The sequence below is a fragment of the Manihot esculenta genome, chromosome 12 (assembly GCF_001659605.2).
Source record: "Manihot esculenta cultivar AM560-2 chromosome 12, M.esculenta_v8, whole genome shotgun sequence".
NCBI classification, from domain to species: Eukaryota; Viridiplantae; Streptophyta; class Magnoliopsida; order Malpighiales; family Euphorbiaceae; genus Manihot; species Manihot esculenta.
This window is the reverse complement of record NC_035172.2, coordinates 1309081-1332298: the sequence shown is the minus strand read 5'-3', so window position 1 is coordinate 1332298 and position 23218 is coordinate 1309081. Positions and strand designations below refer to the sequence as shown.

General features: G+C 34.9%; 3 protein-coding genes and 1 non-coding gene across 5 annotated transcripts; all 4 read left to right on the top strand.

The window, feature by feature from the left end:
• Positions 1 to 2765: 2765 nt before the first annotated feature.
• Positions 2766 to 2848, top strand: TRNAL-UAA. Its single transcript has one exon. It is a non-coding gene; the product is annotated as a tRNA-Leu (tRNA).
• Positions 2849 to 2961: 113 nt separating this feature from the next.
• LOC110627695 (proteasome subunit beta type-5) lies at positions 2962 to 6850 on the top strand. Its single transcript, XM_043948569.1, has 8 exons — positions 2962 to 3132; positions 3429 to 3545; positions 3655 to 3784; positions 4069 to 4175; positions 5236 to 5370; positions 5439 to 5542; positions 6216 to 6316; positions 6493 to 6850. The coding sequence occupies exons 2-8, from the start codon at positions 3432 to 3434 to the stop codon at positions 6618 to 6620; spliced, it is 819 nt and encodes a 272-aa protein (XP_043804504.1). The 5' UTR covers positions 2962 to 3132; positions 3429 to 3431; the 3' UTR covers positions 6621 to 6850.
• Positions 6851 to 9570: 2720 nt separating this feature from the next.
• On the top strand, positions 9571 to 13306 carry LOC110627828 (receptor protein kinase-like protein ZAR1). Its single transcript, XM_021774199.2, has 2 exons — positions 9571 to 11337; positions 12354 to 13306. The coding sequence occupies exons 1-2, from the start codon at positions 9822 to 9824 to the stop codon at positions 12989 to 12991; spliced, it is 2154 nt and encodes a 717-aa protein (XP_021629891.1). The 5' UTR covers positions 9571 to 9821; the 3' UTR covers positions 12992 to 13306.
• A 5874-nt stretch (positions 13307 to 19180) lies between these two features.
• On the top strand, positions 19181 to 21982 carry LOC110627448 (protein kish-like). 2 transcript variants are annotated; one of them, XM_043962214.1, is made up of 5 exons: positions 19181 to 19340; positions 19655 to 19696; positions 19778 to 19884; positions 20508 to 20542; positions 21590 to 21982. In XM_043962214.1, the coding sequence occupies exons 2-5, from the start codon at positions 19694 to 19696 to the stop codon at positions 21655 to 21657; spliced, it is 213 nt and encodes a 70-aa protein (XP_043818149.1). In that variant the 5' UTR covers positions 19181 to 19340; positions 19655 to 19693; the 3' UTR covers positions 21658 to 21982. The 2 variants fall into 2 exon arrangements, with proteins under 2 accessions (XP_043818149.1, XP_043818150.1); XM_043962215.1 differs by having other exon boundaries at positions 19188 to 19340; positions 19635 to 19696.
• The last annotated feature ends 1236 nt before the right edge of the window (positions 21983 to 23218 follow it).

The window sequence follows — 23218 nt, the reverse complement described above, 5'->3', positions numbered from 1 at the left end:
TAATATAATTTGAGTGTGAGAAATATATTGAATCTCACATTGATTTAAAATAAAAATAACGAGTCATTTATAAAAATTTTAGACATTTATTCTTCTTAAGTTAATTTAAACTAAATTTTAAAATCATTTAAATCTGATTTAAATTTAATATAAATACATATAATTTAGAGTATTTTACCTAAACATATTTAATGCTCGAGTATATAATTGTAACTAAAATAATGGGATAAATCAACTTGATTTTAAATATGAAATTTTAGAAAAAAAAATAGAATAATAATTTTAGACTAATGATTTAAACCAATGATAGGCATTGTATACATATACACAAGAGGCATCGTCTTGTAACATGCGGCTCCATGATGTATGGAAGTGTGGCACTAAACCAAGGTTGACTCAATTATGATGATGTCGAGAATAAGACATTATCATCTTAATTTAAAAATATTATTTGATTAAATAATTAAAGTTTGATAATTAAAAGAGTGTTTGAAAGTGGGAATTAAGTTGTAATTAGCATGATGTTTCTTAACATTATTTGTGTTTGTTGTTTCTCTTTTGGTGGATACTATGAGTCTATGATTGCCTTCAACGGCTACGGCTGGCTAGTTTGAGGATGTCTCGTTTTGATACGTGGAATGAGGCACATGTTTTTTTTATTTTTTTATTTGTTTTTATTTATCGATCACAATAATTACGATCTCTTTTATAAATATGTAGGATTACCTCGATAATAAATTTATTAATAAAAAATATTTTTAAATTAAAATTAAAAAATAAAAAATACATTATTTTTTACTAAAAATATTTTGTTATTTTCTGTTTGTTATATTAAAGGGTGGTTTCAATTAATAATTAGGAATTACTATTAATTGGCATCAGCAGAGCTTCTAGCCTCTTGTTGTTGTCGTTGAGCTAGCAATTAAGAGTGGTCAAAGGCATAATTAAATTATTACAATCATTGACTAGGAGTACAGACAACATGATTATCATGCTTGCCCTAACTTTTCTTCTATTCTTGTCTTGTCATTGACCACTTTTTATTTAATTTCAAACTTCATACAATTGCCCATTACATTGTTGCAACTATTTTTCCCCTCTATTTTAAATTTTAAATACCACTAGTTTATTTTAAATTTTAAATACCACTAGTTTATTTTAAATTTTAATTTTAATTCAATACCACTAATTTTGATCTACAACTAATTTATATTCACCATTCACTTTTAATTTATTTTAAAAATTTAATTTAAATTTTATTAATTATTCTTATACAAAATTAAATTTATAATACTTATGTTCAATTTCAAATTTAAATAATAAATAAAAATTTATTCATCATAATTATTATTTTTTATATTCTTTTCTCTCCCACTAGCTATGGTTATAGTACAACCATGTAAAATATTATAATAAATTTTTATGAATAAACAGTTAAAAAATTGGTATTTGTGGAAAAACAAGTACCATTCTAACTGTTACTGGAAAATGCTTTAATTACTTTATAGTTTAAATTGTTACAATATAATACATCAATTTTTTTTTTAAAGTCTCATTGATATATTTAAAATATTGTTTTAATAATTGTAATAACAATAAAAGTTGAAACTAATCAAATTGAATTTAAATGTTGTGGACTAATTTTGAATTATTCATAGTTTTTTTTTACCCATGTTTTAGAAGCATTTTACAAGGCCTTAAAACGCCATTAATGAAGGGAGAAGAACAAGACTCAATAGAAAGATAAATGGTGCGCAGTATTCGATTCAAATCGAAAAAATTGATTGAATCGAACTGAATTAAAAATTTAGTTTAGTTTTTTATATATTTCGGTTCGGTTCGGTTTTTAATTTTAGAAATTTCGGTTATTTTGATTTGATTCGATTTTAATAAAAAAAAATCGAAAAAATTGAATCGAACCGATTAGTGATAATAATATATTTTTTCAATAATATAGAGAAATTAAATTATATTAAGATTAAAATATTTTAATTAAATCTTAAAATACTTAAAATAAAGTGTAAAAAATAAAAAAAATTATTAAAAATCGAAATCGATTAAATCGAACTGAATCAAATTGAATCAAATCGATTCAATTCAATTCGATTTCTAATTAAAATCGATTCGATTCGATTTTTATAAACTCTAAAATTTCAACTTTCAATTTATTCGGTTCGATTCGATTTTGGACCGAACTGAACGAATGCGCACCCCAAGAGGAAGGAGCACAGCGCTACCTTGAACCACTCAAGCTATTGGATTGGAAATGCCCAAAATGCTATACGCGGGGTTCTGCTGGGGCTGTTTGCAATTTCAATTAACCTTCTAAATTATTATTAATTTTTTTTATTTTTTATAAAATTAATTAATTATTTTTATTTTAAAATCACTCAATTAAAATTTTTTATATTTTATAAAATTTAAATTTTTTAATTATTGTGTTAAGAAAATAGTTAATTATCTTAAATTATTTATATAATTTAATATTTATAATTTTAATTATATATATTATTTAATCTTATAATTTTAAATAATTATACTATTTAATTTATTTGATCAATGATAAAATAAATTAACAGTAGTTTATTTGATAAAAAAATTTAAAAATTTTAATTTTATAAAATACAAAAGGCATTTTAATTGAATGAGTTTTAAAATAGAGATGAATTAGTTATTTTTTAAAAATCTAAGGACTTGATAGCAATTTTGTTTATTTTATTCTCATTATTGATAAATAAATTATATGATGAAAGTTACCATCATCAGCTGGTTTGCCCGAGAGGTTAAGGGGGAAGACTTAAGATCTTCTGCACATAAGTGCGCATGGGTTCGAACCCCATAGCCAGCATATTTAATTTATTTTTGTGTTTAATTCTATTTCTTTATCCATAATATGGACTTGATCGAGAAGTACGTCTGATTCAGCCCATAAGCCCCTAAAATCGGCCAATTTCAAGCCCGGTCCAAAATTGCCATCTTGCCCGGAGCGCAAGAAAACAAACTCCCTGCTCTCTGCTTCCATATGTTGTAATAGCTTTTCAAAGCAATTCCCTCCATTATCATTATTAATCTTCGGCCTCTCAGCGATCGATCTCTGCTAATTTTCCATCCTCTTACAACCTTTCTGTAAAGGTATGCCACTCTCTATTATCGCCTCTGTTAACTCATCTCTGCATTGATATGTTTATAGGGTTCTTACTTCAATTCCAGTCTCCATCATATAGTTTTTCAATTAGAAGGCTTTAATTTTTAAAGCACATTGAAGCGTTCGAGTCATTAGTTAAGTAGGTTTTTAAGTAGAACACGTTTCAGGCAGAGATTCAAGGTTTTATGGCTTGTGTTTCACTTTTTTTAGCTAAAGATGGAGGAACAGTGGTGATTTTGTTAAATGAAAATTTATGAGTTTCGTTTGCTGTACTTGGTTATAGATCATGAAGCTTGATACCAGTGGTCTTGAATCGGCGGCTTCGCTCTTCGGGGCGGGCAATGAACTGTTTGATGGGTTTTCTACTGCGCATTCTTTTGAGCTTCCCGTTACAAATAACGTGAGTTTTGATTTTCTTCTACAATTTTGGAGATCAAGAAGAATTCTGAGCTTAAATTTTCTTCTTCTTCTTATTTTTTTTTTTTTTTTTTTTTTTTCCCCCATGTCAGTTTGATGGGTTCCAGAAGGAAGCTATACAAATGGTGAAGCCTGCCAAGGGGACAACTACACTTGCTTTCATTTTTAAAGAGGGAGTCATGGTCGCTGCTGATTCTCGGGCTAGCATGGGAGGATATATTTGTAAGCTATTGTTGTTCATGTTTGTGTGACATTTTTTATCGAGTCTTCTTAGTTGTGGTGTGATAGTTTTCTTATTTAATTTGACCCGTGTGCTCTATTAATTGTGTTGCATATAAGAGCAATAAAATCCTACCCACTCATTGGACGCATCATATTTGACTTGAGCTAAAGACATTGGCTTAGGTTATTTAAGTTATGAGATGCTCTTTCCTGTCACATGCACAATCGTATGTATGTTTTCACAAACACTGATTGCTAAGAAATTTTCGCTTCCTGATTTTCAGCATCACAGTCTGTAAAAAAAATCATTGAAATCAATCCTTACATGCTTGGTACAATGGCTGGAGGAGCTGCTGACTGCCAGTTTTGGCACAGAAATCTGGGCATTAAGGTAATGCAGCTTTGTTGCTTTCTTAAGTGTTGTCATATGCCCATGGACCTGTAGCTACTTGTAGAAGTTAAGAGGGCAAGGATATCTTAGGAAAGAATTTGCCAAACTGAAAATTCAGCTATAACTGTGGGGATAGCATAGCATTTATCTATTATGTGTTTTCTGCCACTTCTGCTCTATTTGGTGAATGCTACTAATTTATTTATTTTTTAATTAAGAAATTGGTTTTTTTTTGTTACCCGCCAGGAAGCTGTGGATGTAAACATTTGTTTTTAGGTATAATAATTTAAGAACTTGCTTTGCCTACTGCCCAAACTATCTCTAAAACCTGTTTCACTTGCCTGCATTAAGCATAGTTCTGAAGATGGTGAGGTGAAGTGCAATAATTGCCGTGTCTGCTTGATTTATTTTACCCATAGGACTAATACACATTTTCCATTTTTGTTCTACTTTCTGTGATGGATCTTTGCCATCATTTATTTTTACCTAGGAAGCATTTGATGATGATTTACTATTGTAGAGTTAATTATATGCTTACCTTGAGTGAATTTGGCAACTCAAAACCAACAAAAAAATGTAAAAATAATTGAAACATTTTTCTAAGGGATCAGAAACTTTTTTTTTTGGCTAAAATAATTGAATTGCACTAGTTGAATTCGGACAGTATAGTCATTTAACTGTGGACAATTTCTGCTAGCAGATGATGATGCCTATGCACATCCTAATATATTATGTTGCAAATGTCACTAAGTTACTCTAGACCTCTTAGCCGAGGTAAGAGGTTACCTTTGTCATATCAAATGATGTAATAAGACAGATATACATATTTTTCTGCTTAACAGCTCCATCATGCTTAAGATCGATCTTCCTCTAGGATTATGTGGTCCTTGCTTCCTGATAACCCAGTATGGAAACTACTTTTAGTGCCTATATATGGTATTTGCTTTTGCATAGGCTTGAATATGAGACCATCAGAAGAATTTCATCATAATTTAGAATCTTTGATGTTCATTGTTATTTGTTTTCCAAGGGCTAATGAAAATTGTTTGTCATGGCTCAGTGTCGGCTGCATGAATTGGCCAACAAGCGTAGAATTTCAGTTACTGGGGCATCAAAGCTTCTGGCAAACATTCTGTACTCCTATCGTGGAATGGGTCTTTCTGTTGGAACCATGATTGCTGGATGGGATGAAACGGTAATTACATGAAAATTACCATGCGGTCATGTTTGCATTGTTACATAAGCTGTATCTTCTCGCTGCAGGGTCCTGGATTATATTATGTGGACAGTGAAGGAGGAAGGCTGAAGGGAACAAGATTCTCCGTTGGATCTGGTTCTCCATATGCTTATGGTGTACTAGACAGTGGGTGAGTTACTTTCTTTTTACAAGTTTTCCTTAAAAACTTTATCCATTGGTACATTATGTTTAATTTCTTTTTCATGGCAATGATTTTCAAGCATTTAATATAATTCTCCTTTCTGAAAGCTATTATTGCAAAAGTTGAGATGTCTGATGCCATAGCATAAAAATATGGCTAATAATGATGAAATGGCAAGAAGCAGATGGAAATTGTAAAATAAATATTTACTGGGAGGACTTGCATTTCCATTAAAGTAGAGTGGAAAAAAGAGCTTTGTGATAGATTTTGAAATTGCTAAGATATAATTATAGGATGGTTGTGGAGAATGCACATGGTATAAGAAATTACGGCTCTGTCATTTCAAGTTTGACTACGTCATTGTGTCAGGGAAAAAGGTGGTTTCTTATTAACAATTCACAATCAATCAAAATGATGGGCAGCGACACAACATTCCAACAGCTAGGATGATATATCTACATGATCACATCTTCTGTTAGTTTATCAATCCTATAGTTGCTTTACTTTGGATGTTGCCATATCCAATGAACTAACAGCCCCCACTCATCATTTAATTGGTACTCTGAGCATTGGGGCTGAAGTTTTTTACTCGTTTCCCTTGTCTGGCTTTCTTAGTAATGTGATTGATAGTCAATGGTTATAAACTTAATGTGACACTTAGGTTCCGGTATGATTTGTCAATTGAAGAAGCTGCAGAGTTGGCTAGAAGGGCCATTTATCATGCTACATTCCGAGATGGAGCTAGTGGTGGAGTTGCTAGCGGTATTCTCTCCATCTCTTTCTTTCTCTCTGCATATATGTAGGTCATATCTGTCTGTGTTTGTGTATGCATATGCTCCTACGGACATTTGTTTATGTTTGTGTGTTATTCTTTATGCTTTTGTCCCTACAGCATGCTTTAATGAGTTAATCTGGATTGGATGTGTATTTGTAATCAGTTTATTATGTGGGACCAAATGGATGGAAGAAGCTATCTGGTGATGATGTTGGAGAACTCCACTACAGATACTATCCGGTTATGCCCAGTACAGTGGAACAGGAGATGGTTGAAGTAGCAGGGGCGTGAATAAACTTTCTCAGGTTGGACCAGATTGGCTACTTTTCCCCCTTCATGATACCTGACGAGATGGCCTGCATTTCATCTTGGTTGTCTTCACTTAATTCCTGGAACAATTCATGGATTGATGTGGCTTTTTGTCAATGCCATGAGAATATTATTGTTATTATATTTCCATTATATAATTCAGTGTCTTTTAGCCATTTAAAAACAATTTATAGAAAAAGGGGATTTTTGCAGTTGCTTTCTCGGTGGTGTTTAAAATGTTAAAGCTCTTTTTTGCGTCTGCGTGCTTTAGACTTTGATAGTTGAAAGCCCCTGCTGTAACACTGTGCACCAGTTAGGCTATGCCCGACAAATGCACGGAGTAACTCTTTTTGCGTCCGAGTGCTTTAAGCTTTGATGGTTTGGGCTATGCCCTACAAATGCACGGAGCAAGTTCTTGTTTTAAACATTCAATGGGCTGAAGTTGCCTAAGTTTGTCGAGTTGTGTGTTGATAGCCTGTGTGTGCCAGAGAGCAAGAAAGTGCTATTTTGAATTGTTGTGCATTTCACAATACTTGTGTTGCGCCATCAATTTCATGTGATATTTGCTGTGGCAAATGTAGATTTATGTTCAGGACCTCTGAATGATTTAGGCTTTAAAGAGATGGGTACCCCAGCACGTAAAGAAGGCTCATCACGATGAGCCTTCTTTACTGCAAGCTTCTCGTAAAATTCAATGCAATTGCTCAGGTGTGTACAAGCTTTTTATGAGACCAGTTGTATAATTATGAAAACCCTACCCTATTTCATGCTAATTTTATTGTAATTGGGGCCCACATTGAATACCCAGATGCCAATCAGGGTAACAACCTATTAAATCCCTAATCAATTACGTCCTTTCAATCATACTCAACAAGAATTCATATCCCTTCAGTACTAAGTAATGGATACTTAAATACTTTTAATGCTTGAAACTCTTTTCTATTGCTTAGCTGGGAATGTTCCACTCGTTAGATCTCTTCTATCTTGTCTCTTGCTAGGTGACAAAGTGATTCTACATTCTGGCCTGAAAGATAATATTTTCTTACTATTGTGACTCATACCTCAGTTCATCAAGTGAAGACTTGTTGACCAAATTTCATTGGTTTTTCATTGATAATATAGCGGTGACTCGGTTTTCGTCCTTTAATTGAGTCAGTATGATGTTATGGTCATGACTCAATTACGATTCTTTATTAAAAAAACAAAAGTATCTAAGACTTGAATATGATATGGTCATAACTCAATTACGATTTTTGATTAGAAAAAAAAAATATCTAAGACTGGACATAACATGTTACAGACTAATTGAAACTCTATTATTTAGTTATTATTAACGATTAATACAAAATTAATAGAATTTTTACAAACCTAAATCTAATAAATAATGATTTTGAATTTTACGGATTAGAGGATTAGAGTCTATCGATCTTATTTTCTTACGTTATAAAAACACTTAAAAATTAATATTTAAAATAATTTTTATTTATTCAAATAACTTTTATTTACATTTTAGCGTTACTTAATTTTATATTATTGGCTCGAATATCCATCGCTATTAACTAGCAACCATCTCATTTCCATTTCTTTTCCAGAAAAATTTTGATCGGCTAAGTCAAAAGGATTTTTCAAGCCACATCATCAACTATGATTTATGTATTGAATAGTTCTTCTACATGGATAAAACTGCAAAATTGAACCAACAGTTCTGGACATAGTTTTCTTTTCTAAAAAAAATGAAGTCATGATAATATCAACTCCTCTCTTATTATTCCAAAATTATATTTCAACTATTATGCAACAAAATACAAGAAAACATTAATAAGCAAACAAAAATACAAGCTGGAGATGGCCCCCTCTCTATTCTTTGTTAGCTTCTAAGCATGTTTTCATGATGGAAATTGAGAACTGATCATTTAGCTTTTTTCCATTAAGCAAGTGTATAATGATAATTAAAACCACTTAGCCTTTACTATGAGTCCACAAATCAAACAACTAGAATGCATGAAAATGTGAAACACAAGTGTCAACGATATTATCATGCTATTCTCTTTGGAAATGGTGTTTGTTACATGAAAGATTGATCTGAAAAAGAAACTTCATAATCTTATGCAGCAACTAATCTTGGATTGTTTAAGGTTTATTCTGTTTTTAATGAACAAATTTAAAAAAAAAAAAAAAATCTTCTTCAATTATAGATATAAAACTTATACTGATTAAATATTTTGTTATCACCTTTTGAGTGTTGACAGCTGTTTAATATAATTAGTACAGTACGTAGAATAATATCAGCATATCATTGTCAAAAAATACCATATTGTATAATTATTATTATTATTATTATTATTATCCACCTGAGCAATTAAAGATTAGGGAGAGAATTGTACTACTATATTTGGCCATTACATTAAGATATACAAGTATAAGATACATCATAATCATGTTAGTTGAATCAAAAAGTGAGCAAAACTCTAATTTTGTAAATGAAAAATAATAAAATATAACAAATTTGATTATTATAACCCTATTTGTTTGAGAAAAATAATTTATATTAAAAAATATTTTTTATGTTAATAACTTATTTTATATAAAAAAATATCTTTTAAAAAAATTTATTTCTTATTATTTATTTTAATTTTAAAAATAAAATATATTAATAAATTTATATATTGAAGTATTACTAATATTTTTAACAGGTAAAAAAAAAAAATTGGAGCTTCATGATGATCAATACCTCAATATGGACAGTCTTTTATCATTGGATCAAGACCTCATTACTATAACATTAATAGCAAAGTTTAATTTATGAATAAATAATTCCTTTCAAAAAAATTAAGAATAAATAATATCAAAATATTTATCGAATCCAGTCGCCACCAGCACATGAACCTCGAGCAATGGCTTTTCTTCTACTCTCTTCCCGTCAGCCGCTCCTCTCTCTCTCTCTCTCTCTCAATGTGTTTCTTTTGGAGGGAGATGGGACCCATTTCGATCAAAATCTCGTCTTTCTCAAGTATCTTTCTCATAAATCCTCCACACCCAACCACCTCCATTTCCTCCATACTTGCTTCCTTTTCCTTCTCCTCATTTCTTCTTCACTGTAAATGTCTCTCTCGTTTTCTCATTTCTCTTCTCCTGTAGCTCAGTTCACAAACTCCCACTAAGAAAACGAGTTCTTACAAGGAAATGGCAAAGCATTTTTCTTTAGAACCACTCTGCTTTTGTTTCTTCTTCTTCCATTTCCTAAGCACCAATCTAACCATTTCTCTTTCTCCTGATGGCCTCTCACTTCTCTCTTTAAAATCCGCCGTCGAACAATCATCCGGCGGTTCCCCTTTGCCCGACTGGAATGATGACGACCCCACCCCTTGCAACTGGACTGGCATTTCCTGCATGAACATTTCTGGATTCCCGGACTTACGTGTTGTCGGGATTGTTATGTCCGGCAAGAATCTACAGGGTTACATCCCTTCTCAGTTGGGAAATCTAGTTTATCTCCGGCGACTCTATCTTCATAGTAATAACTTTCATGGGTCGATCCCGGCTGAGCTCTTTAAGGCCAGTTCACTTCACAGTCTTATCCTCTACGGTAATAATCTCTCGGGTCCTCTTCCTCCGTCCATCTGTAACCTGCGGAAGCTCCAAAACCTCGACCTTTCAAACAATTCTCTGTCGGGTCCTTTACCGGAGAACTTAAACAATTGTAAGCAGTTGCAGAGGCTGATTTTAGCGCGAAATAAATTCTCCGGTGAAATTCCAGCTGGAATTTGGCCAGAAATGGAGAATTTAGCTGAGCTCGATCTTTCTTCTAACGAGTTCAAAGGACCAATACCTAATGATCTCGGTGAACTCAAGTCTCTGTCTAATACCTTGAATCTCTCTTTCAATAATTTATCTGGCAGAATCCCAGAATCTCTGGGAAATTTACCCGTCATCGTGGGTTTCGATCTGCGAAACAACAATTTAACAGGCGAAATACCTCAAACAGGGTCATTTGCTAACCAAGGGCCAACTGCTTTCCTCAACAATCCTCTGTTATGCGGGTTCCCTCTCCAGAAACCATGTGAGTACTCCACAGAGAGCTCTGCGGCGAGCAAGAATTCGACACCGGAATCCGATAATAATCCTAAGAAACGCTTAAGTTCTGGGTTGATCATACTTATATCAGTAGCTGACGCAGCTGGTGTAGCGTTAATCGGTCTAATAATCGTCTTCGTCTACTGGAAAAAGAAAAATGTTTCTAATAGCTGCAGCTGTACAGGGAAGACAGAATTTGGCAAGAACGAAACTTCGCATGGCTGCAGGCTCTTTTCTTGCGTCAATAGCTTTGGAAACGAGGAATCAGAGGAAGAAGATGTAGAGAATGGAGAAACAGGGAAGGGAGAAGGTGAGCTGGTGGCAATCGACAAAGGCTTTAGCTTTGAGCTTGACGAGCTTTTCAGAGCTTCAGCTTATGTGTTGGGGAAAAGTGGGTTGGGAATAGTATATAAGGTGGTGCTCGGAAATGGGGTTCCGGTGGCGGTGAGGAGGCTCGGCGAGGGAGGAGAACATAGGTATAGAGAGTTCGTGGCTGAAGTGCAAGCTATTGGGAAAGTTAAGCATCCAAATATAGTGAAATTAAGAGCTTACTACTGGGCTCCTGATGAGAAGCTTCTCATCAGTGATTTCATCTCCAACGGCAACTTGGCTAATGCTCTTCGAGGTCAGTATCTTCATCACTGTCCTTGGTAGTTTCTGGTTTTCAGATATTTTGCCAGTTTGAGCTATGATTTTTCAGGTCCCAGCTGAATATCCTATGCAAATCAGTTTGCTTTTTTCTTTGAAAAAAAAATTAATTGAACTTGGCATCTTCTTGTGAAAGTGAGGTGGAGTTCTCTTTCTCAATAACTATAAGTTGGTTAGGAATCGGGTAGTAGGGGTCGCCACCTTCACTGTCCAATATGATTCCATATAATGGTTTTATTATTTTTTTTAAAAGAATTGTAGATTTTCACCCAACTGAAATCGGTCAATATTAGTCTAGTTTTCCTAAATTAGATTGATTTAATTTTAGTTTCGAATATAAATACGATCATATAAAAATAAAAGATTATTTAACTTAATAAAGATAATTTTTAAAGAATTAATAATATAGAACAGAGAATTAAGACTTGGCCTGGGCATGCATGCATGCATGCGACAAATTGGCGAATGGTTAGATCTCCAATCACATTGGTCTGACAAAAAATGACCCACTGCTCCTTTTGAATCACCGGCACTATTTCTTATCATTCCTTTTTGTTTCCTTTTTCAAGTATCATGCTTTTTACGCTTGAGGGTGAGAAAAACATTTTTTTAATTGAGAATCATATGTATTCGGTGATAAAAGCTTGTTTTTATCATACAAAATATTTTATGTTGAAATAAACACATTAATTATGCAACATCTCGTTCTATTCATTTAATAGGTGGCTGTTGCTTTTATGTTTCCTTTGACGGCTTTGGACATAATAGCTTGGCCCTACATGTCTCTTCTCTCAAGGAAATTACCTGACCAAGATTATTTTTTCACCAAAATTCTTTTACAAATTAAATTACCTGAATTCGTAGTTTAATATAAAAATAGTATCCGCATGGGACCTATGCATTTAGATTATGGGTTCATGTTTAATTTTTATTAGAATAAACAAATTAAAAAGGTTTAGTGAAAAAAAAAAAAATTAAAATTTTCTTTGACAGGGAGATATGGTCACCCATCGACGATTCTCTCGTGGGGAATCAGGCTGAGAATTGCCAGAGGAGCTGCCAGGGGCTTAGCCTACCTCCACGAATGCAGCCCAAGAAAATTCGTCCATGGGAGCATCAAACCATCCAATATCCTCCTCGACAATGACTTCCAAGCTTATATTTCTGATTTTGGCCTTAGCAGACTAATCAGTATCACAGGGAACGATCCTTCTTCCGTAGGTGGCTTCATTGGCGGAGCTCTACCTTACTTAAAGCCCGCCCAAACTGAGCGAACCAACAACTACCGAGCTCCAGAAGCTCGTCTTCCCGGCAACAGACCAACTCAGAAATGGGATGTGTATTCATTTGGTGTTGTGTTGCTGGAACTGCTGACAGGGAAATCTCCTGATCTTTCACCAACCACATCAACTTCTTCAGAAGTTCCAGACCTAGTAAGGTGGATAAGGAAAGGGATTGAAGAAGAGGACCCATTATCGGACATGGTGGACGCAGTGTTGCTCCAAGAAGTGCATGCCAAAAAGGAGATTCTAGCAGTTTTTCATGTTGCCCTTGCTTGCACAGAACCAGACCCTGAGGTTCGACCCAGGATGAAAAATGTGTCTGAAAATCTTGAGAGGATTGGAAAATAGAAGGAGAAAACAGAAAATAGGCTCTTTGATTTCCAGCAACAGGATCTTGAAAATTTCGGAAAAGATCGGCTCAGGCATCCGATTAACTTGGTTTTTCAATGACAGGAGGCTAAAGAATCAGGTCCAAAATTGTTTGAGCTCAACAAGTAATTTGGCAGCATAACTGGGTTATTGGGTATAAATTGTTTTTCTATTGTATTTGTAATTTATTCTAAAAAAACAATAAAAGAAAACTTGTATTTGTAATTTAAATTTCCATCCCATTTCCTTGGGATGTGTTGTAATAAAATGTCATTCTCTCTTCTTCTTGTGCTATTGGGTGTTTACACATGAAAAAAAAGAAAAAAGAGAAGTATCATTAGGGGTGGTATCATATATGTGATTAGTTTCTGTATGTCCGACTATCCTCCCTCACGTTATATCATCCAATTATGCTACTTTCTATTGGATTTGGGCTCACGGCTAATTCGGTCTACCCCACGTATTCGGGTTAAGACTTGTAGTATTCGGTCGGTCTATTTGAGAGTTTGATGGACTCTAAATCTGTAATACCCGACTAGACCCCGACATCGGAATTCCTACTTTCCGGCGGAATCTCCGTTGGAATCTGGGATTCAAAGATATCGGAGCCTTTCATAAGGGTAAAACAAATGTTTTTCAAAATGTTTTTACATGTTTTTATGTTTTTTATTAAGAAAATTGAGTTTTGAAAAGGAAAAGACTAAGGGGGCAATCGCCAGGTTCGGCCACCGAAAGTAAAGTTCGACCGCCGAACGTTGTATGGTTTTGCTGCCCCCGAATCCCCACTTCGGCTGCCGAAAGTGGTGGAGGTTTGCATGCAGCTTTGGCCGCTGAAGGTGTAATACCCGGCTAGACTCCGGTATCGGAATTCCCGCCGTCCGGTGGAATCTCGGATGTCGGAGACCTCTAGAAGGGTAAAACCATGTTTTCATAAAATGTTTTAATGTGTTTTATGTTTTAAGCATGAAAGAAAATGAGTTTTTGCATGAAAATAGCATTGGAGGAAAACTCAGGTTCGGCCGCCGAACCCCTAGTTCGGCCGCCGAACATGCATGCACTTCGGGAGTGCTTTAGGCCCCCGAAGGCATAAGTGAGGAAAGTCCAGGTTCGGCCGCCGAACCTCAAGTTCGGCCGCCGAACCTCAAGTTCGGCCGCCGAACATGGCATGCATGCGGAGGCACATTCGGCCCCCGAACGTGGCCTGGCCAGCCACTATAAAAGGGTCCCTTAGCCGAAAACGGGCGAGCTTTTTTCCATTTTCGGCCAAGGTGAGTTCTCCGCCGTCCCTCACCAATCTTTGATGTTTTTCCTCTAGATCTTTCAAGATTTTCATTTGTTTTAACTTTGTTTTGAAGATTTGAGCTTTTGAGCAAAGTTTTGGAGCTTGGAGGTTCAAGAACCCAATCTCTCCCAACTCCGAGTTTAGGTCGTCTCTCTCTCGATCTTCAAGAGGTAAGAGCCGATCTTAAGCTCATTGCATGTTTTAAGTAAGTTTTAAGTAGATCTATGGGTTAGAATGCATGTTTAGGTTATGGTTATGTTAGGGGTATAAATGTATGTTCATGAACAATGTGGATGCTTGATGTGTTGTAGATGGGGTTTATGATGGTTTGAGGGCCCTAGGAACATGTATGCTTGTGTATGAGTGTTGTAGAATAGGTTTGTTGCATGTTTGGAAGGTTGGGAGGCGAAATGTGCAAAAGGAGCCAAGTTTCTGCCCTTTGGCAGAAACCAGGTTCAGCAGCCGAAGGACTTTCGGCCGCCGAACATGGCTGGGGAGGCAAGCCTTTCTGCTGCCGAAGCCTGCCCCCGAAAGGAGACTTTCGTCTCTGTCTGGCAGTTTCGGCCACCGAAAGTGCCGCCGAACATGCATGAGTTTCATCTCTGTCTGGGAGCTTCGGCCGCCGAAGGTGCCGCCGAACCTGCCTGACTTTCGGCTCTAGAGGGACTTTCGGCCGCCGAACCTGCCGCCGAAAGTGCCCTGTCCAGGCCTCCTTTGCATGTTTTTCAATGGTTGTTTCATGATGTTTTAGGGGTTTTTGGGGAGTAGTTTATAGTTATGTTCAGGTATGTTTGGTCCCTCATTTGAGTCCACCTGTGTAGGTTCGGACCCGAGGAACCGAGGACCCCAGCAGTGAGTTCAGCTGCTTCGGTGTTGTCAGAGTCAGCCAGAGGTGAGTGAAACTAAACTTAAATCTTTTAAATTGAGAAATTAAATGTTTTATCATGTTTCATGCATCATGATTATGCAATAGGATGATTGCATTAGTTCACGAATATGCCGCATTGCATCGATTGTTGTTGATGTGGGTGAATATTGGATGACCCAATTAGTCCATGACAGGAAGACCAGGACCCCATTCTACGGCCTGGCACAGAGTAAGGAAAGACCAGGACCCCATTCTACGGCCTAGCACGGTTATGGGACTCGAAGACCAGGAGCCCAGAGGAGGCCCTGGGGCAATGGTAAGTAATGTATGCTATGACAGGAAGACCAGGACCCCATGCTACGGCCTGGCACAGAGTTAGCTTGGACTAATTGGTGACAAGTTCACCCAACCCTTATGTGAATTGTCTGTGTTATGATGCATTTCATTGAAGCATAATGTTAATATGTTTTATAGTTCTACTCACTGGGTTTTTAGCTCACCCCTCTCCCTTTACCCCCAGGCTTGCAGGTACAGGATAGAAGAGGAGGTCGGTTAGAGTAAAGCTTGTTTATGTAATAGATAGAATGTGGACATGACAAATCGTAGAACGATGTAATGTAAAAGTACAGTATAGTTATGTAATGATATTTATGGATATTAAAGGTGTGCTTGACCATAGAATGTTGTTATCCCTTTTAATACATGATCTTGGATTTTTATGTCGTTTATGCAAACCAACTCAACACAGGTTATGTCACCCATTTGGGGGCACTGATGAGATCCCACAGAGGGATCAATGTTATGTTAATGTATATGCACAGGTTGAGTTTGGTTGATGTATATGGAAAGAAAAGTTTTAATTTTTATATATGTTGTTGATCATGTATGGGATTATACAGGTTTACAGGTTATATGTCAGGCTTGCTACGGGTCCCGGCGGCCTTAAGCCGATCTGGATCCTAGCGCCGGTAGCGGTTCGATTTTCAGGTCGTTACAGAAGGAGAGTCGGTTGGCCACCTATAAAAGCCTCGTTGATCGGAAATGGAGGGTGTTTGAGCTCTCTTTTTGGTCAGAGGTAGGTTTTGTCCTCCCTTGGTTGTTTTCTTCATGTTCTTCCAAATCATGCAAGCTTTACTGAGTTTTTAACTGGGTTTTTGAAGTTTTGAGTAAAAGAAGCCAAATGTGAAAGACTTGGAGAATTTGGATCTTTTCCTCTACATCTCTGAGTTAGGACCATCAATCCTCTCGTTCTTCAAGAGGTAAGCATGGATCCTCACATCCCCTTATGTTTTAAGCATGGTTTCAAGGGTTTAAGAGAGTGTTATGGCATGTTAGAGAGTAGATCTTGAAGTTGAGTATATGTTGATTATGTGCTATGTGTATTGCTATGATGTTGTTTGAGGAGTGTGAACTAGTTTTTAAGCTCCTAAATGCATGGATAAGGGCATAGATAGTCTTTAGAGAAGTGGTATGCATGTTAAGCGTGTTTGGCAAAGTGTTGGAGGCTGAATATGCATGTTTGACCCGAGTTCTGCCTTCTTTGAGAACTCAGGTTCGGCCACCGAAGTAAGGTTCGGCCGCCGAACCCCTTGAGGAGGGAGTTTCGGCCGCCGAACATGCCGCCGAAGGTGGGTGACTTTCGGCTCTGGAAGGTCTTTCAGCCCCCGAACCTTGCCCCCGAAAGTTTGGACTTTCGGATCTAGAAGGGACTTTCGGCCGCCGAAGGTGCCGCCGAATGTGCATGAGTTTCGACTCTGGAGGGACTTTCGGCCGCCGAACCTGCCGTCGAAAGTGCCCTGTCTAGCCTTCCTTTGGCCATTTTTCCATGCATGTTTATGATGTTTTAGGGGGTTTTTGGAGAGATGTTTATAGTTATATTAGAGTATGTTTGGTCCTATGTTGAGTCCACCTGTGTAGGTGCGGACCCGAGGAACCAAGGAGGCCCACAGAGTTAGAGTTACAGAGACTGTTCAGCAGTTGACAGAGGTGAGTGGAACTGAACTATGTTTTTAAAGTAATGAAAGCTTTTAGCATGATTCATGCATCATAAATGCCATGTGATATTAGGGTGTATTGCATTGCATTAGTGTTCACAAAGATGACGCATTGCATTATTACTTGTTGATGGGGACGGACATAGAATAGGACCCTTTAGCCCTCTGATGTTTATGTTTATGTACAGAAGTCCTGAGGCGCCCCTTGAAGGCCGGACACAGAGTTTATATACATGTAACAGAAGTCCTAAGGAGCTCCTTTGAGGACCGGGCACAAAGCAGAGGGTGTATTGCATTGCATTAGTGTTCACAAAGATGACGCATTGCATTATTACTTGTTGATGGGGACGGACATAGAATAGGACCCTTTAGCCCTCTGATGTTTATGTTTATGTACAGAAGTCCTGAGGCGCCCCTTGAGGGCCGGACACAGAGTTTATATACATGTAACAGAAGTCCTAAGGAGCTCCTTTGAGGACCGGGCACAAAGCAGAGGGATTTTTGGGTCAGTCCGTCCGTGATGTGATTTGTTTGTGATGTGACGCATTTCATGATAGCATGTTTTAAATGTTTTATTGTTCTGCTCATTAGGTTCTAGTAGCTCACCCCTCTCCCTAACTCCATGTTTTCAGGGCCATAGAGAAGGCAGAGGATCAGCAAGGGTAAAGTCTAAGTGTATAAAGAGATAATGTAAAGTCCTATAATGTATATTGAGTTAGTATTGTGCTTGGCCCTAGAAAATGTTGAAATCCCTTTGTATATGATCATTATGTCATGCTTTATGATATGCTATGATGAGATCCAAGCTTGATGTATGATGTTGATCCATCTAGAGCATTTGATGAGAGCTCTAGTATGGAGTTTGATGTTTACAGGTTAGGTTAGTGCATGCACAGGTCAAGCTTAGTGAATGATAAAATGCAAAATTTTTATGAAAATGTATGGGATTTATCAGGTACACAAAGTTCACAGCAGGCTTACTATGGGTTTCGGTGACCTTAAGTCGATTTGAATTCTAGCGCCGGTAGCGGTCCGATTTATGGGTCGTTACAAAATATGTGTTTTTCTTTAGGGCCGGCCTCACACCTAGATGTAAGAAATCCGGCTATATCAATTTTTAATATCATTTGTTTGTTTTGAAAGAAATTGAAAAGAAAAATTGCAATTATTCGAATTTTTTAGATAACAAATAAATGAGAAAATTGAAAAGCAATTTATCTTCGTAAACTTAAAATATTTCTCCTCAATGAAAAAAAAATTAAAAATTTATAATAAAATTGCTTATATACCTCTAACTTCATATAGTAACAAAACCATAACTCGAGATAATTGAGTAATTTATTAGAAAACATTATATTTTTTCTTTAATTTTAATAAAATATTCAAACAATAGGAAAAAAAAATTTCTTTCTTATCACGATAGTATATTTCTACATTCATTTAATAAAATTTTATTAATTTATGTACTATTTAATAAAATTTTAGGAATACTATAATTTTAATTGGAGAGATTTACTATTTATTTACTGAATATTATTAATAAGTTTATTTTTATATTTTTAAAAATATATTAAAATATATATTTTTTAATGAAATAATTTTTTTATTTTTTGAGAGAAAATTTTTAAAATTTAATTTTTTTAAATAATTTTTTATTTAATTTATAAGTATTGTTATTATTAGTAAATTAATTTTTGAATTTTTAAAAATTTATTAAATTATTTTTATTTTTATAAATAAAATAATCTTTTATTTTCTTTTTTAAAAAAAAGAAAAAAAAGAAAAGAAGCAATTTTTTTAAAAAAATAAATAATTTAGTTTTTTATTATATTTTTAATAATAAAAATTTAATAAAATAATTATTTTATTAAAAAAATAAAAATATTTTAATAAATTTATCAAAACTGATAGACAAATATGAATAACAGTAATACCAAATATTAAATCTCCCAATTAATTAATATATCATTATTTTTTTTTTTTGAAATGGAATTAATATATCATTATTTGTTCGGCTGGTTCGCATTACTCCAATTTTTTTTTCCCTTCCCCACATCAGATGCCATGACAGTTTTTTACTTCACTTATTGGCGTCGAAGCAGAAAAAGCGGTTCCTTTCTCTCAGCTTATCTGCGAGCTCCGGCTCCGGCGAATCCTTGATCCAAAATCTAGCAGTTTTTCGCGGTAAGTCTACTCTATGCCTACTTTCTTCGCTTCACGCCACGTTATTCCTTTCGCTCACGAAACCCTAACCCGCTTAAAAGTTTATTCATTTTTCTTGGATTTGTTCGTATTCATCTTTGTAAACAATTAGCTGATTTAGCTTCTAGATTTTCTCTAATTAATCAAACAATAGTCTGTTTAATTGTTTATGCGTTGAGCTTTCCGTGCAAATGCTATTCACAACGGGTTACTTTTCCCGTCGTGTATTTGTATTCGAAGTATTTTGCTTGATTGTTAAGTTTCCGAAATTTGAAGGTGGTTGATTTTGTTTATAGATTTGAAAGAAGAAAAGAGATCGTTTTGAGGATCAAAACATGGTAAAGTGATTTGATTATTAAATAATTGGTTTTCAACTAAAATGGAGAAGTATTTTGATTCAGTTGTTGTCATGTTTCCAGTCTGCACTCTTCAATTTTCATTCCTTTCTTACGGTTGTGCTATTGGGAATTTGTACTTGCACTTTTGTGAAGATGCACTTTCCAGCGATCCTAGAACAGAGAACAGGGTATGTATCATCTGGTTTTATCTCATGTTTTTAATTTCCTGGGTCTGGTTGTGATCTGATGATTATCTTTTCTCGCTAGTGGGAAAATGTGTTAAAAGTATGATTGTTTAATTCTCCTTCATTTTAGTGGGAAAATGTGTTAAAGTATAATAGTTTATTTCTCCTTTGATTTTATTGATGAGATTTCAGAAAAGAATAATTATTTTCCTTTTAGCTCTGATTGAATTTGTTCAAAGTGTTGGTTTGTACTGAATAGAATCTGATGAGATTTCTGTCTGTTAAATAGAATGTTATTAATTTGCTTTCAATATAAAAACATCCATGACTCTTTTATCTGTACAACTGTTCTTTGAAGCCATACTCTGAGATTCTGATAAGATTTTTCCTTATATTGGTGGGGACAAATTAAAATTATATCAGTGTGATGTATTTAATTATTTGTCTTGATCTTTTTTTTCCCCTTCTTCCAATTTGGATATGGTTATACCACTTATTTGGTTCTTTTTTAGCACAAGTCAATGTGGTTACAAGTTTGTGTTTTATTTATTTATTTTGTGCATTCTGGTTTATCTCTAGGGAGTTGTGGTTATGGGATTATTGATTGTAATAAGCTTTCTGGACAGGTTTCGTGGGTTTTTCTGGAAGGCAGCCAGAATAGGTAGAATCCCTTACGAATCATACATTCCTCTTTCTATTGGCATTTTCTATTTCTAGACAACCTTATCTTATGAAAAATAAAATCTTCCTTTTCCTCTTTGAGTTTGTCATTAGTGTGGACTGTGGACTTAAATTTGTCAAGAATCAAGATAACTGCTGTTCCTTTGACCTTTTTTTTAAAAATATATATATATTCTGTAAAGAAATTTATGATGATCTATCAACAAGTAGAAAAATTTTCACACATTTTGCATCTTTGGTCACAAAAGTCATCCGACAATATTTTACATGGGTAATAAAGAACAAGATCAAATTTAAATGGTCTAAGAGTTCAAATTTTTTATTACATAGTACATATGAAAATATTGATGTTAAGATGTCTGGTTATTTACTTAGTTGGTACCAACTGGATGGGGCAGGACAGGGCTGGAAAACAGCTTATATGCAATTTCAAAATGTGTGCTTTATATATTCTGATGATTGTGCTGTCTTCAGGAAAGAAAATGAGATCATAAAAATCATGAATTGATGAAAATAGAATCTCTAAGAGATTTTTATAGTTCAAGTTTCCTAGATGACAATTAGATCTACATTGTTCAAAGCAATTAATTGGGATTAAAAGAATGGTAGTGATGTTTCACAGGATTTAACTTGTACAGGACCCCCCATTCAGTTATTGATAGTATGGATGATACAATGATATACATTTTGTTTTATACGCCATGAAAGATGATATGTAATTCTAATTGGATTTAGAACTTTAAGATTTCTAATTAGTTTGTTTGGAAATACAAAGTAAAATCTGGATTGAGGTTTGTGTACTGATTATGCGACGCAGAAATAAGCAAACATAACATCATTATTTTGCAAATCTGGTAAAACCATGACTATGCTTTAGGTTCATGCAAGTCTCACTAAATTTTGCAACTAATTAATTTTTATTTGACAATCAAACTTGTAACCATGTAAATCATGTGATAGAATCCATGTTTATTTTTGTTTTTATGAATTTCTAACTGTATGAAAACTGGTGTGGCTGCTTAAATAGGTGAGCGTTTGAGCCCCTGGGTTGCTGTAGGATGCTTCACAATGGGTGTGTCAATAATATTTTTCTAGTAAGAAGCATCTTATCTGTGTATTTGGAAGTAAGCTCCACCCTTTTCATTCTTGTGGGTAATTATGCTGCCCATTGGAACTTGATGTCATCAAATCCTTTCTGCTACAAGAGATGTATTGGTAACCATTGTTTCATTGTCATATTAGGGACCTCTTTGGACTTTTTGAAGGCATTTTTTGGAAATATGTTGTTGATTATGTTATTTCTCATACAGCCACTAGATCTCTAGATGCTAAAGAGTCTTCACTAGTGAGAATTATGTTGGATATGATACTGACAAATTGTGATTCTGAATTTGATGTCATTTAAAAATTTTTGTTAGTATTTCTTGCGTAATAACTAAAATCCTGGGAAATTGAGTGTATGACATGTATTTTATTGTATTGGAAGATTGAGGATTGATGTCACCTAAAAACTGTATTTTCTAATGCCTTTGCGTGTGGCATCAACCTCCTTGGGTGTTACAAAGTTACTGAATAAAGAGGCACTATGTTTTCCCCACTTGTTAAGTTGGACAATGGAAATGCTAGAGGATGTATTGATTTATGTTATCTGATTCATACGAGAGGGGCATAAAACTGAGAAAGTAACTCTAAAGACGCATGTTACTCTTTGACTTAAAGTGAAATTAGCGCTGTATATGGCTTAGAGGCAGCATGGATACGATCTATGACGTAGACTATGATCTTATTCTTAAATCTTCTCAGGACAACCTTCTCTTCACCTCTGTGAATTATTAATAGGCTCGCAGTTCTTCTTGGTGACTGCTCGTCTCTTCTTTGGCTCTATTGTCTTCTTCCCATTGAATGGAATATCTCCTCAGAAACACCCTTCTGTTATTGGAGCCTCCAGAGGGTAAGCTTTTTGTCTTCATCTCATTTTCTTTCAAATCACTGGAAATCATCGCTTCAAGAAGTTAGAAATAGTCTGATGGAAATGGCTTTGGCTTTTTAAAGCGTTATGGGGAAATTATTATTTAGTTTCTATAATAAAAGAGAAATTTAATAATTGGTTTTTTAATTTTGAAAAATATATTAAAATATCTCTAATTCTTTTAATTTATTTTTTAAGATCGATAAATTAATTAATAAATTTCTCTATATTATAGAGATTTAAGTAATAATTTTTTTATTTAAAATTTTTTGCAAATTGATTACTAGGATCTCTTTTTCATTTTGTGATTTGGTGTTTATATTATAGACACCATTGGATGATATAGAGCAATGCCAGTGTGGCAGTATACATTTCATATTGTTCTCCTTTGTCTGTCATGTACTTAAGTCTAAACTCTGATATATATGTTCTACCTTTTTCTCCTCAGAAGAGCCTAGATAGTATATCCTTAGTTTTAACCAAAGGAAGTATCTTGTTCGGAAATAGAGTGATCATGGATCACATAGAATGAAACTTGAGCATATCTAAGATCCATTTTCATCTTGTTTAAAAAGGGAACGTAACATATACACATCTTAGTCCTGGGTTCCAACTGAGGGTTCATATGCATACTAACAAGCACCTGTGATGAAATTATTGCATGGGATTAAAGCTTTATATCTTTCA

What these genes read in the sequence shown, in the direction of transcription:
- LOC110627695 (XM_043948569.1), top strand. Translation starts at nt 3,432, where the DNA reads ATGAAGCTTGATACCAGTGGTCTTGAATCGGCGGCTTCGCTCTTCGGG. An exon ending in TTGCTGGATGGGATGAAACG is followed by an intron (nt 5,371 to 5,438) that starts GTAATTACATGA and finishes TTCTCGCTGCAG; the next exon opens with GGTCCTGGATTATATTATGT. An exon ending in TATGGTGTACTAGACAGTGG is followed by an intron (nt 5,543 to 6,215) that starts GTGAGTTACTTT and finishes TGTGACACTTAG; the next exon opens with GTTCCGGTATGATTTGTCAA.
- LOC110627828 (XM_021774199.2), top strand. Translation starts at nt 9,822, where the DNA reads ATGGCAAAGCATTTTTCTTTAGAACCACTCTGCTTTTGTTTCTTCTTC. An exon ending in CTTGGCTAATGCTCTTCGAG is followed by an intron (nt 11,338 to 12,353) that starts GTCAGTATCTTC and finishes TTTCTTTGACAG; the next exon opens with GGAGATATGGTCACCCATCG.
- LOC110627448 (XM_043962214.1), top strand. An exon ending in ATCCTAGAACAGAGAACAGG is followed by an intron (nt 19,885 to 20,507) that starts GTATGTATCATC and finishes CTTTCTGGACAG; the next exon opens with GTTTCGTGGGTTTTTCTGGA. An exon ending in CTGGAAGGCAGCCAGAATAG is followed by an intron (nt 20,543 to 21,589) that starts GTAGAATCCCTT and finishes CTGCTTAAATAG; the next exon opens with GTGAGCGTTTGAGCCCCTGG.